This window comes from Prinia subflava, chromosome 11 (assembly GCF_021018805.1).
Source record: "Prinia subflava isolate CZ2003 ecotype Zambia chromosome 11, Cam_Psub_1.2, whole genome shotgun sequence".
Taxonomy (NCBI): domain Eukaryota; kingdom Metazoa; phylum Chordata; class Aves; order Passeriformes; family Cisticolidae; genus Prinia; species Prinia subflava.
In genome coordinates, this window is record NC_086257.1 from 240,663 (window position 1) to 252,889 (window position 12,227).

Genomic DNA, 12,227 nt, shown 5'->3' on the forward strand with positions numbered 1-12,227 from the left:
GCAGAGTGTGATAATTCATAAAACTCAGAAAAATTACCTCTTCAAATCAAAGTCTGATACAAGAGCTACATAAAGAACAACAGGAAGATTAAAACAAACAAAACCACAAATTGGCATGTACATTTCATGATGAATTAGAAGGTTTGTCAGATACTGGAGAAAAGTGCCTGTAAAATGTAATAAGAATGACATCCTCTGCAGTTGGGGCACTGTGGGCATGGAGCTGGCAGGTGGGATATTCTGATTGCCAGGTCACTGGTCTCTGGTGAAGGCAAACACATTCCTGGTGCGTCTTTGCTGAAATTACTGACTCTGAAACACAGGAAATCTGGGGAAACTCTGCTCTGATGGGACTGTGTGTTTGTTAGGCCTACATGGGTATTGCTGCAAAGGGCCTGGGTTACCACCTGGTCCTATGGAATGTGCTCAAAAGTGAGGAAAGCTCTGGAGGCAATAGAGTTTTTCAAAGGAATTTGGGAAAAAGAAAACCAAAAGCAGCAGAGAGTCTCAGCAGGGAAGGCAATCTTAAAGTCTAACTCTGATGACAACTGGGCACTATCTATATGATGTCTGCCACAACAAACATGTGGAAAGTCATGAGTGTGGTAGAGACTCTAATAGAACATCTGGATTTGTAGCTTTTTAAACAAGGTGCTGATCAAAATAAGGATATTAATATTAATCTGTCATAAAAACTTCTTACCTGTAAGAGTGAAAGTGGGAGGTTTCATCTGGATCTATGGAAAGCCTGTGATGATACATTAGGTGTGGTGGTGGCTTTTTGTTAAGCCGTTTTGAGCTCTGTATCTCAGTGGTTCTTTCTTGTTTCTCCCCCGCCCAATGGGTCAGGTGCTGTCAAGGCATGTCTCCCCCTTTGTCTCTTTGTCTATCTCTCCTACCCCTGCCCTGTCCCTGGAAGCTTCGGTCAGCTGTCCATCTTTCCCCTGACCCTGCCCTATGTTATGGAAAATCCCTTGTCCATCTTTCCCCTGACCCTGCCCTATGTTATGGAAAATCCCTTGTCCATCTTTCCCCTGACCCTGCCCTATGTTATGGAAAATCCCTTGTCCATCTGTCCTGGGACCAATCACTGCTTGTTCCACACCCCCACCCCTTGGGGTTAAAAGTGGACATGGGCTTTCTTCCTTGCTCTTTTTCATGCCCTCCTCTTGGGGAATAAAGGTCTCTGAGAAGCCGTACAGAAAAGAGTCTTCTCTAGTCTTGCTCTGCAGTCTAGACACTGTAACACCTATTTGCTGTAGAAGAACAGCCTTGTTCTGCTCTGTTACCTGAACCGGCTGTCGGATTTGGGATCAGCCCCTGGCACAGCTCAGAGTCAGAGCTAGCTGGGGATCTACCGGCCATGTCAATTAGGTTCATGCAAATTAAAAATTTGCTATGGGTAGATTAGGAACATTCCTGGGTTTGTAATTTGCTGAATTGCTATAAAGTGTACAGAAACTACAACAGTAGTGAAAAGAACAGGACATATGCCTTTATTGATAGTCAGCTCTTTATTAAAGTGATCAGCTATTTATTAAAGTCATCAGCAGGATTGCAGAGTCCAACCGGAATTCTTCACGCTGCTGTGGTGATCCAAGGGAGCAAGTACTGTTGCAGTTCTTCACTCAGCTGTCCCCAGTGGGTGGCGAGTCCTTGTCTCCACGGGAACAGCTAGAAGCTCTCTCTGGTCAATCGCCAGAGGGCAGAGCGCTGAGGAGTCTGTCACTAGAGTGCAGAGTCAGCTCTTTACTCTCAGGGAAAAACCTCAAGGGTTTCCCCTTGTCTCTGTTGCTTAAGCCGGCCGGTTCCCATTCCATTCAGACTCCTAGGTCATGGTGAATCTTCAAACCAGGCCAGGGGGTGAGTCCACTCCTTCCTTGGCCAGGGCACCCTCTAATTCTCCTCTGATACATCTAGTTTTTCATCTTGGGGTGCAGTTCCTCAAAAAAACCCCCTCCCAGGATTCATCGGGTCAGTTTTATTTGCATATACAAATGTATATGCATTTGTCCTGGTCGCAGCAGAGGGTGTCCCTGCTGAGAAAGGTAGCTACAGCGAACAATGACCGGGCAATCTAGGCAGGAGCCGCTCCTTTTCACATTTTAATGAGGTAGGAGAATGTCCCGGGGCAGCTTCCCTTCGTCTTCAAACTTGCTGGGGTGTGGGGCTACATCTAGCCTAGCCTGGGAGGAGGGTCAGCGGCTTTCGAGGGACAGCAGCATCACCCCAGCTATGGGGCTTCTCTGCAAAAGAGAAAAAAACCCGTTTTTCTAAAAGGCAGGGTGACAGCACAAATCGAGAGGAGGAGGGGTTGCATTCTGAGTACTCAGAGCTCTTTTAATATGCTATTTCCTCTGGGGAAATTCCAGTGTTTCCTCTGGGGAGATGGTGCGGCTGTCTCGGCTGTCTTGCTATGGGGCTAGGACAGGGATAGCCCAGCCCCCTCCTGACCGGGAAACGCTGGGGGTTCCAGTGCTCCCCCCATCCACTCTGCCCAGAGCCCGGCCGTGGCTCCCACCAGCAGTGGCTGCGCCCGTCAGGGCTGCATGGCACGGCCGTGGCTGCCCGGCGGCTGGTGCTCCAGAGACACAGCTCTGCCCCCCTCCCAGGGTCACAGCCACAAACATGGGCAGCTTCTTTTGAGCCCTCATACCCACTGGGAATTCGTGCATAACAGTAGTGTAGTAGTGTGTTGTGCTGAAAAAAAAAAAATCCTGGTGTATATTTGTGGGCCTGACATTGGTCTGAATTTAGGCTTCAGGCTCTGCTAGTGTCTGTGTGAAAGGCAAGCGAGCAACTTTCTCATGTTAGCCTGAGAAATCTAAAGGAGGAATTCAAATAAACCTTGGGAAGTGAGAAACTATCTGCAGGTGGTGTTTCTCCAACATGTGTACTGGAAAGAAATGTTTACAAAAGGGTGTAGACACTGAATAACCAATCATATTCTTTGTACCGAACTACTCTATAAAGGTAGAATTTAGAAGAATAAAGTTTGCTCTTGTTTTTACCATCATGGAGAGTCATGTTGTTATTCCTGTGCCGTCCGAAAATCATAGCAACATTCCTTGTAGCTAAGGTGGAAAAAAGTTCTTTGTATGTCTTACTGTTTTGCTGATTTCAACTGTATATGGAATGTGAGATGATGACAGCTATAGCTGGTCTATAGCTGCACAGATAATTTGGCTTAACACCAACTTGACCAGCCTACTCTTTAGAAGATACAAGTAAACAAATCCCCTGGCATGTCACTGATAGGTCAGATTTAAATGCAAACAGAGGACCTCAGCCAATCCCTTTGAACCAGGAATGCACCCATATCATTGGCCAGTGAGCTAGGCAGAGTTAAAACCCTTGACCAATCATGTTTGTAAACGTGAGAAATTTGAACCCCCTAATTAAGGGGGCTCCCAATAATAAAATTTGGCTGTTGCTGCATGAAGTCAGTGTATTCTTATTGCATTCCTGTTTCTGTCATCAGCGACAGTGAGAGATTTCACCTGGGAAAAAAAAATTGTAATTTCTGATTGCTTCAATGCATGAAATGACAAGAAGTACACTGAACAGAGAACTCAGAGAGATGTGTAATGACTGATCACATGCACTGATGTCTCCTCAATCCAAAGCAGGCAGATACTGAAATGGTATGTTTGTGTTGGATTGTTTAGTGCTTTTAAACACCTCTATTGTTAAGGACAGGGGAGAAATGTATTTACTAAAAGTGAACAAGTGAGAAATTAATGGGTTTCCTTTTTAGTAGGGGGTGATGTCTTGGACATTTGGTGTTACTGCAGGCTGTTTTGAAGCCCCCTGTGCAGCAGGGGCTCCTGTGGATGCAGGGAGCAGAAGTCAAATGGTTCTTGCCATTTGAGGAGACAACTCAAACAAACAATACCTCAGTCCAGCAGGATGAACTGACCATCTTTGCATCCCAGAGCAAGTTAGGGATAGTGTGGTGTACAGACCTTGGCTGCAGGTTCTGTTCCCATCTCCTCCGTGCTAAGAGCATCATCAGGGTTCTATGCTGGTGGCTGCCTGGCTCTCTGATAGTACAAATAATGTGCAGGTTTTGTAACTCACTAGATAACAGCAACTGGCTTAAATCCTGATAGTAGATGAGCACTATATGATGCCAAGAAAGAGCATTTTAAAGACTGAAACCTGGTCTCAGTTCTATTAGTGTAAAAACCTCCAGTGATATAAGCCAGAAATTTCAAAAAAGAAAATGGTTTTTCTAATTCACAGAACCTGCATCTGGCTTTTTGTCCTTTGAGACACATGAAAGAAGTTACTGTCTGGAATTAAAAATGCAGGCAGAAGTACAGATCTTAAATATATCAATTATTAAAGGAAAAGAATCAAAGCTATTGATGATCCCTTTTCCTGAATATAAAAGACTTTCTGTAAAAAAACTGCTTTTGCCTTTCATTTCAGTGGGTGTTTATCAGTGTCTGGCAGCAGCATTTCCATTATCAAATTCCAGCAGACTGTAACGTTGGCTCATCAGGATGTCCCTTGGGTATTTCTTGGCCATGTGATCAAACAAGGCATTTTTCCCCACTTGCTACCTTTGATATCATAGGAGGTATCATTCTTTGGAGTCATATTCTAGGTTGCAAGTTGATGAGAAAAAGGATTCAGCAGGTGCACAGCAGCACAGGTACCTTGACTTTGGCTACAAGGATAAGATATTGCCTTCAACCAGTAAAAATCAGGCAGTGCTCTCACTGTTCTATCACTCTCTTTTGTTTGCAGTTTCTGAATGGAATTCCTCTTAGCTGAGGGGAAATTCTGAAAGGGTAAGCTTAGGGAAAAAATCAAGACTTAGCTTAGTATCTACTCAGATCCTAATGAAAAACTATCTTAAGGTTAGTGTACTCACCAGATATTCTCCTTCCATATATTTGCTTTCTGAGACTTCATACAGACTTCATTTTTGTCCTGATTCACTAAAGTATATACACAGTCAAAGCTCTGGAGTAGTTCCACAGAGGAAAAAACAAGTCACAAAGCCAGTGAGCTACTTTTGCTTTGTATCCATGTGCATTCTGATTTACAGCTCAAATTGTATCAGGAAATCAAAATGAAAGAAAAGGCTTGACTGTTAAACTCAATGTTATGTAACAGTGTTCAATCCATCAAAGCTGTAAAAATGGCCCAACTTTCATTTTACTAAAATTTGTGTGCTGATGTGATTCTGGTGTGTTCTTATCTATGCTGGAAAATTTTGTAGTCCAAATCATGTGGAAACCTGGGTTAAAGTAATTTGGTCTTTTATTTCTCTATAGTGACTTTTTCTAACTAACCACAACAGAGTTCCTTGTTCCTTTTACTCAAGACTATGATAAGAGCAATCCTATTACGCTAAGCAGAACTTTAAAATTACAAACCTTCTTGTAGGGTTTCATTCTGTGCACAGTACACACAGTACAGGAACCCCTAAGTAATATTTGCTTCACATTTTAGACTTCCAGCAGCATAACTTCAAAGATAGGTAAAACAAAAAAAAGAAAAAGGAAAAAATGAGAAAAAAATAATTTGTCTGAAGAGATCTTTCCATCAGTCATATTCTATTCATGTTTTGCAGTGAAGAAGTGCATAATGTTGTAATGAATGAGCATGGTTTGTGCTAAATTGTAACAATATATATACTCAATATCACTTAATATCAAGAGGTTAGTATTGTAACTTTATATTTAATCAATATTAGCAGAATTAGTAAAACTAACTTCAGATAAAGGCGTAGTGGTAGAAGACCCCCCCCCCCCCCCCCCGCCCTTTTTCCTTGGCAAAATACCATGAGAAAACAGGACATGAGACCAAGGACAGTTAGGGAGTAGTGTCCTTGAAGATGCTAAAAAGAGATTGAGATGAGTCCAGGACAACTAAGATAAGGCCAGATGTTACTTTTTGGCTATATCTAATAGAACTTAACTATTTAGTTGTATAACACTAGCTTGGCACATATGTATAAATTGCAAGGTCGAACAAAGGACATACAAGGAAGAGGAGTAGCCTTCATCCCAGCGACCACCAAAAGGAGTCAGAAGACCCTCAAATAACAACTGGAGCATGCGCGATGAAGAAGGTGACGCAGATTTCAAGAATCGAAACTAGGAGGAGACAACTGAAGATGGGAAGAGATGGTGTGTTGGCTACAGTATAAAAGTATAGATGAAATAGGCTTTGATTCGTACATGGGGTAGGGTCCTGAACCCTGCACATGTACCCTGGCCCAGCCAGCCAGCCCTTTGCCCATGCTTTATTGATACCGGGTCCATTCACTGTTAAATTACTTTTATAAAGAATGCAATACATTTTTATTTGAATGTATCCTTTTTATTTAATTATATTCATCTCAATTAAAATTTGCTGCTAAATTTTAACTTGGATGTTTTTGAGACCTTTTCATTTGTTCATAGTGGAGGAGTATAATTAGGTTGTTGGTCTATCTCTAAGGTAACTCCAAAGGAGTCATAGCACCATACATGAAGTCCTCACTGATAGGTTTTTATGTGCATCTTCAAATTAGCTGGAATATCCAAAGTCAGTAATGGGTTTCAGCGGCTATTTGATGAGTGCTGTGTCAGTCTGAAAGAACCGAGGAAATGGGCTGTGTGCTTGGCAAGGACTGCTCAGGAGCAGCTCTCAGAGGTGTCTCTGTGAATCACTTAGTTATTACTCGGTTACACTCAGAACATTCTTTGTCTCAGGAGTTCCAAGGTGAGGATATACCATATCAGTGGTGGTGTAACTGAACAGATGAATAACTCGATGATGGGATAAATTTGGGTCAGAATTTCTTTTGCATCCCTGTTATATTTGGATTTTTGTGAATTTCTCATACAGGCTTGTCTGCTGTGGAAATACACATCTGAGGACATGTACAAGATGTGCTTGCTATTGTCCTACATTGTTCTTGTTTGAGAGAAGGAAGGTCTGTGTTCTTATCCTACTCCTGATGTCGTGGTGTCAGCTTCTGTCCCTCTGGTTCTCAGTCTGTAAAATGAAAAAGGCTTCATTGAGCCTCAATCTTGACATGTAGTCAGAAATTTTCTACATAGCCCTGAAATTTTGGCTTTGTTGTTATCTATTATCTCCAGTCTGGGTTTTTGCTCTGTAGTAGAAAACAACTCTCAGAGATATGAAGGAGGGTTTTTTACATTTTTTTCTGCAGGTATCAAGAGGGTGGGCTCCTGTTGAAAAAAAATCAAGATATGTACACCAATCTCATTAATTGTCGCTAGTATTAAAAATTGCAAATTACAGAGGACACAGGCAGACATCTTCAAAATATAATGTCAACTCCTTCAAAAGAAATTGCAACAAATCCTGCATTGTATAAGACAATGTCTGAATCTGAACCAAATTAAATACTTGCTCATGCCCTTGGGAATCAATACTGCCAGGTTTTATGCAACTCCAGTTAAAATACAGCTCACAAGGGATGTTCAGGCCCAAAACCCACAAATTTGATTTCCATACTGGTGCAGTACCTTCAGTGCCGGGTTATGCATGAATAATGGATATTTTATTTGTTATTTAGATAGAAAATTTTGTGTCTGCACCACGATGTTCTGCTGTTTGCTCAAGTTGTGAGAAGTTGCACATACTGCATGAAATTAAGTCAAAATTCAAATTACCAAGGTCTTTTGGCCTCTGCAAGAACAAATGGGAAACTTAAAGGGCGGAGAGCTTCTGGGATATGCCTGCTTATAGGCAACAATTTTGGTATCACATAAGCAGATCAACAATTTCTCATCTAGAATCCAGAATCCAAATGTAGTTGCAGAGGCAATATTTCCATGTATTTTTTCATTGGCAGTGAAGAAAATCGTGTCAACTATCTTCTGTCCATTTCTTGTTAAGCTTACATGTACACTTTTTGTCTTCATGTCATAAAGTCAGAAGAAATATACTAAAATGGATCTTAGAAATAAGTTCTGTCTCCTTTTCTCATTGAACTGTCCATAAAAGTGTTAGTGAAGCTGTGTGTGCTGTTATTAAATCACTGATATATTGGTCTAGACTACAAATTTGGGATAATAAAGCAAGATTATTTTTTCAGAAACTCGTTAAACTTTACTGAGTTGTATTATACATGCAATAATTCTAAGTCTTCTACTGCAGAAGTGGGGAGGAGCAATTTATTCCTCTGTGGTTTAACAATTTCTTTATTTTGACATATCTGGTTTTGCAGCTGAGAAAGGAAGCTGCACATAATGCCTCTGGGGCTTCTGAAAACCTGTAGTTTGCAGAAGATACACATCCAGAGTGAAATGGAGGAATGACTGGGTAATGAAACTGAGCCAGTATGGGCAGCAGTGTCAGGATACTGAGATGTAAGACAGGGACAGTTCTGGTGTATGGCAGCAGTTACATAGAAAACCCTGTTCTTCACAGTCTGTGCCTGCCAATGCCTTCTGCCTGCCTGTGTTCACTGCCACCTTCTCACACACAGACAGGTGCAGCACCTGCAGCCACACGGCACAATCCATCATCACTATCCACGAGCACAATCCACCAGCACAATCGTCCATCAGTACAATCATCCATTGACACAATCCATGGGCACAATCCACTGGCACAATTCATCAGCACAATCCTCCATCAGTACAATCATCCATTGACACAATCCATGGGCACAATCCACTGGCACAATTCATCAGCACAATCCTCCATCAGTACAATCATCCATTGACACAATCCACGGGCACAATCCACGGGCACAATCGTCCATCAGTACAATTATCCATTGACACAATCCACTGGCACAATTCATCAGCACAATCGTCCATCAGTACAACGATCCATTAACACAATCCACTGGCACAATCCATCAGCACAATCCTTCATCAGTACAGTTATCCACTGACACAATCCATGGGCACAATCCATCAGCACAATCCTCCATCAATACAATTATCCATTGACACAATCCACTGGCACAATTCACTGGCACAATCCATCAGCACAATCATCCATCAGTACAGTCATCCACTGACATGATCCATGGACACAATCCATTGGCAAAACCCTCCATTGGTAAAATCCATTGGCGCAATCATCCACTGGCATAATCCACTGGCACAGCTCAGCCTGAGTGTGCCATGTTGAGGCTTACCAGTGAAAATTTAGGACCCCTAAATTCAGAGTTGCTTTGTGAGTGCAGAACTCCTCTAAGTTTGGCCCTATAATCCTTTGGGCTTTAATTCTGTCTGATTGGGTTAATGATGGTTTTTTTATTCCAGATCTTGAATTAGTCCTTGTGGCAGGGACTGCCTCTAACAGAGTTCCATTGTCAGCAAAAATGTTGAGATGCTTCTTGATTAGATGTGATGAGTAACATACACACAATGCAAATTTTCAAACTTTCTCGCCCCTTCAGCCAAGGGAGAGCATTCTCTCTCATGTTTTTTTATCTTTTCATATAATGTGCTGAGTTGGAAGGGACCTGTCAGGATCATAGCAATAAAAGGTAAAAAATCTGCATAGTAACTCAGAAGGGTCATGTAAGAGCTGCATGAAGTTATTCTTGTAAATGTCATTCCAAAAATGAGATTGTACCCTTTCTTCAAATATATACCTTTTTTTCAAAATTCATTTGTTATTAAAATTATACCAAATAAATAATGCCATGACATATTAAAAAGTGAATTGTTTTCATAAGAAGATGGAAATTAATTTTATAGGACATTATTGTTGGTTTTGGTCTGATGCAAACATGGTTATTGTACCTTTATGTGTCTGTTATATGGAACAGAATTTAACGTTACAAGAAACAAACATCTTGTGTTCTAATTGAATTGAACAACTATATACAAGAAACATTCATTTCTTTGTTATTGCTTTTTCCAGCCATAGTTGTCATATGCAGGCATAACTTTTATTTCCTTTTCTCTCTGACAATTTTAGCTCCCTGTCTCTGGGGAAATAAATCAGCAGAACATTGTCTTTGCTTTTTAGAAGCTCAGGACTTGGAGAAGATAAAGAAATGCAGCATTTCTTCTGCTGGTTGAGCTGACCAAATCTACTTCTTTCAGTGCTTTTTTTTTTGTTCCTTACTCTTTACAGGTGTCTGTTGACCTGTTGTTCCTCCAGCTTTCAGGCATGGTACAGACACAGAGCACAGCAGTGCAGTGTTGAGGGGTATCTGTTCCAGAAGCTCTGCTCCCTCTCCGTGAGGGCTGCTAGCTGCCCAGTTCCAAGGATGCACAAGCATTTAAGCCAGCTGAGGACAGCTGCAGGACATGTGACTTCTGCATTTCCCTGTTGGACATGTGACTTCTGAATTTCCCCATTATATTATCATTCCAGCTTTGCACCATGTCCTGTCTTCTTATCTGCTTCACCTGATACCTCTGTTGACATTCAACACTTCCTGCTTGTGCAAGTTCTCATCCTCTTTCTTCAGACTGAAGTGCTCAAAACTTCTGGCATTGAGGAGGACAGCCTGGTCCTCTTCAGTACTCAACAAGGCACAGCTTGAGAGGATCCAGCTCTGCCTGTGCTCCAGGGTAGAAGGATGTTAGCCAGATCCTTGCTCAAAGGAGCGTGTGAATCCACAAACAGGCATCCCTCACACCTTCTCAGGAGTCTGATTAATCACAAATAACAATTCTAATAGTTTTGAAATAGGCTTGTGTCCCTGGCTGCACCACACGGCTTTCCCAGGCCCAAGCAAAGAGAAGTGGGGTTAAAACGCTGCTTTGTAGAGAAGGACTTTTCTGTTTCTGTTCTTATCTGTCCCATATACTCTGCAGATTCTCATCTTATATAAAGTTTACTCTTGGATACAGGTATAACCAGTATTTTCTGGTTTTAATATGGATCTTGTTCAGCCATCCATTACAATACAGCTTTTGCTAAACTTCCTTGTGTTATTGCAAGAGGTTCTGGGTTGAGAAATACTGATTATAGTTAATCTGTGTTAATTTATGTTGTTGAATTTTTGTTCTTGAGTATATACAAAAATTAGGACCGTGATGTCTGGAGATGGATTCACTACTGAGCTAACTTGCTTTGACAGCTTTTTTAAAATACACTTCCATGGAATTACATTTCTCATTTTCTAGTAGAGGATGTTCTTCATTTATGTCAACATGACACAAAATATCGAGAGCAGTTATTCAGCCCTAGCTAAAACCTTCCTGAGAGGTCATTGGTCATCCAAAGCAGCCATGCAAGAAAACACACAAGCATGTTCTCACTAAGCCTTAGGGAATAAAGTGCAAAAGGAGTCTACAGAGTCCACACAGCCTATTTTACTGAACATAAGCACTACCTTTCAGTAATCTCAATTCCCTTGAATCTGTTTGCACCATGATTTTTGTCTTCTGGGCTTAGAGTTCTGCCCTTCTCCTTCACTACTGTGCTCTTTTAAGCGCTTTTAATCTCGATGCTAAAGCTTTTTTTCCTTGTGTTTTTCTTTGAGAATGCACTTTTGCTTCATAGGATGAAAGCATTTCTAGAGCAAATCTATGCATATGCAAGTCTAAACTTTGTGTTTTGTGATTGTTGATACCACTGACATTTCATTCTGTTTGACTTCAGGGAAATTCTATTTTGAATACAAAAGGAGAATGAGAAATTTAATTTCTAAAATAAAATATGATAGTCTTAGTGCATAACAAATTAATTTTGTTAGCAGTAATAATCCTAACAACATGCTATTCCACAATTAGATTACAAATTTCCTGATTTTAAAACAGTTACATAGCTGAAAGTCAAGGAAGTACAAAATTGCTGGGGAGTTTTCTCTTAGCCAGGATGAAATTAAGCAGGTAACTCTCATCTGAGAGCTGGTTGAAACCATAAGTTTAATTATTAATGGTTCAGGGAACAAGACTTCTGATAAAGCAGACTCTTTGTGAAAAAGAAAAAATAATAATAAAGTTAATTTTTATTTTCCCAAGAAAATTAATTAAGTCCTGGTTGCTTTTAATGGGTTTTGCTGCTGCTGCCTTGCCCACCCTTACCTGATTTCCTAATTAGACTACATGTCACCAAGAGATGATCAAGACTCCTTGTACATGGAGTTCCTGCACAGACTGACTGACTGCCTTAGGCTGGAAGTTTTCAAAACCAGTTAGAAATACTGCAGTAAAACAGACTGTAGCTCAGGAGAAAACAAAATGAATGAGTACAAAACGAACATGGATTTTCAAGCAGTTCAGGTACTAAGATGTAGTTATAATTGTAATATTTTATTAACCTTCTTACTATAC

At 41.0% G+C, this 12,227-nt stretch overlaps 1 protein-coding gene across 2 annotated transcripts in view; it reads right to left on the reverse strand.

Moving 5' to 3' along the window:
* Positions 1 to 1,504: 1,504 nt before the first annotated feature.
* CLSTN2 (calsyntenin 2) overlaps positions 1,505 to 12,227 on the reverse strand; it is a 353,548-nt gene continuing 342,825 nt past the window's right edge. For both annotated transcript variants that reach the window (XM_063408692.1, XM_063408691.1), the window contains exon 18: positions 1,505 to 2,246. In XM_063408692.1, the coding sequence (XP_063264762.1) occupies positions 2,234 to 2,246 (13 nt within the window). In that variant the 3' untranslated portion in view covers positions 1,505 to 2,233. The remainder of the gene's footprint in view (positions 2,247 to 12,227) is intronic.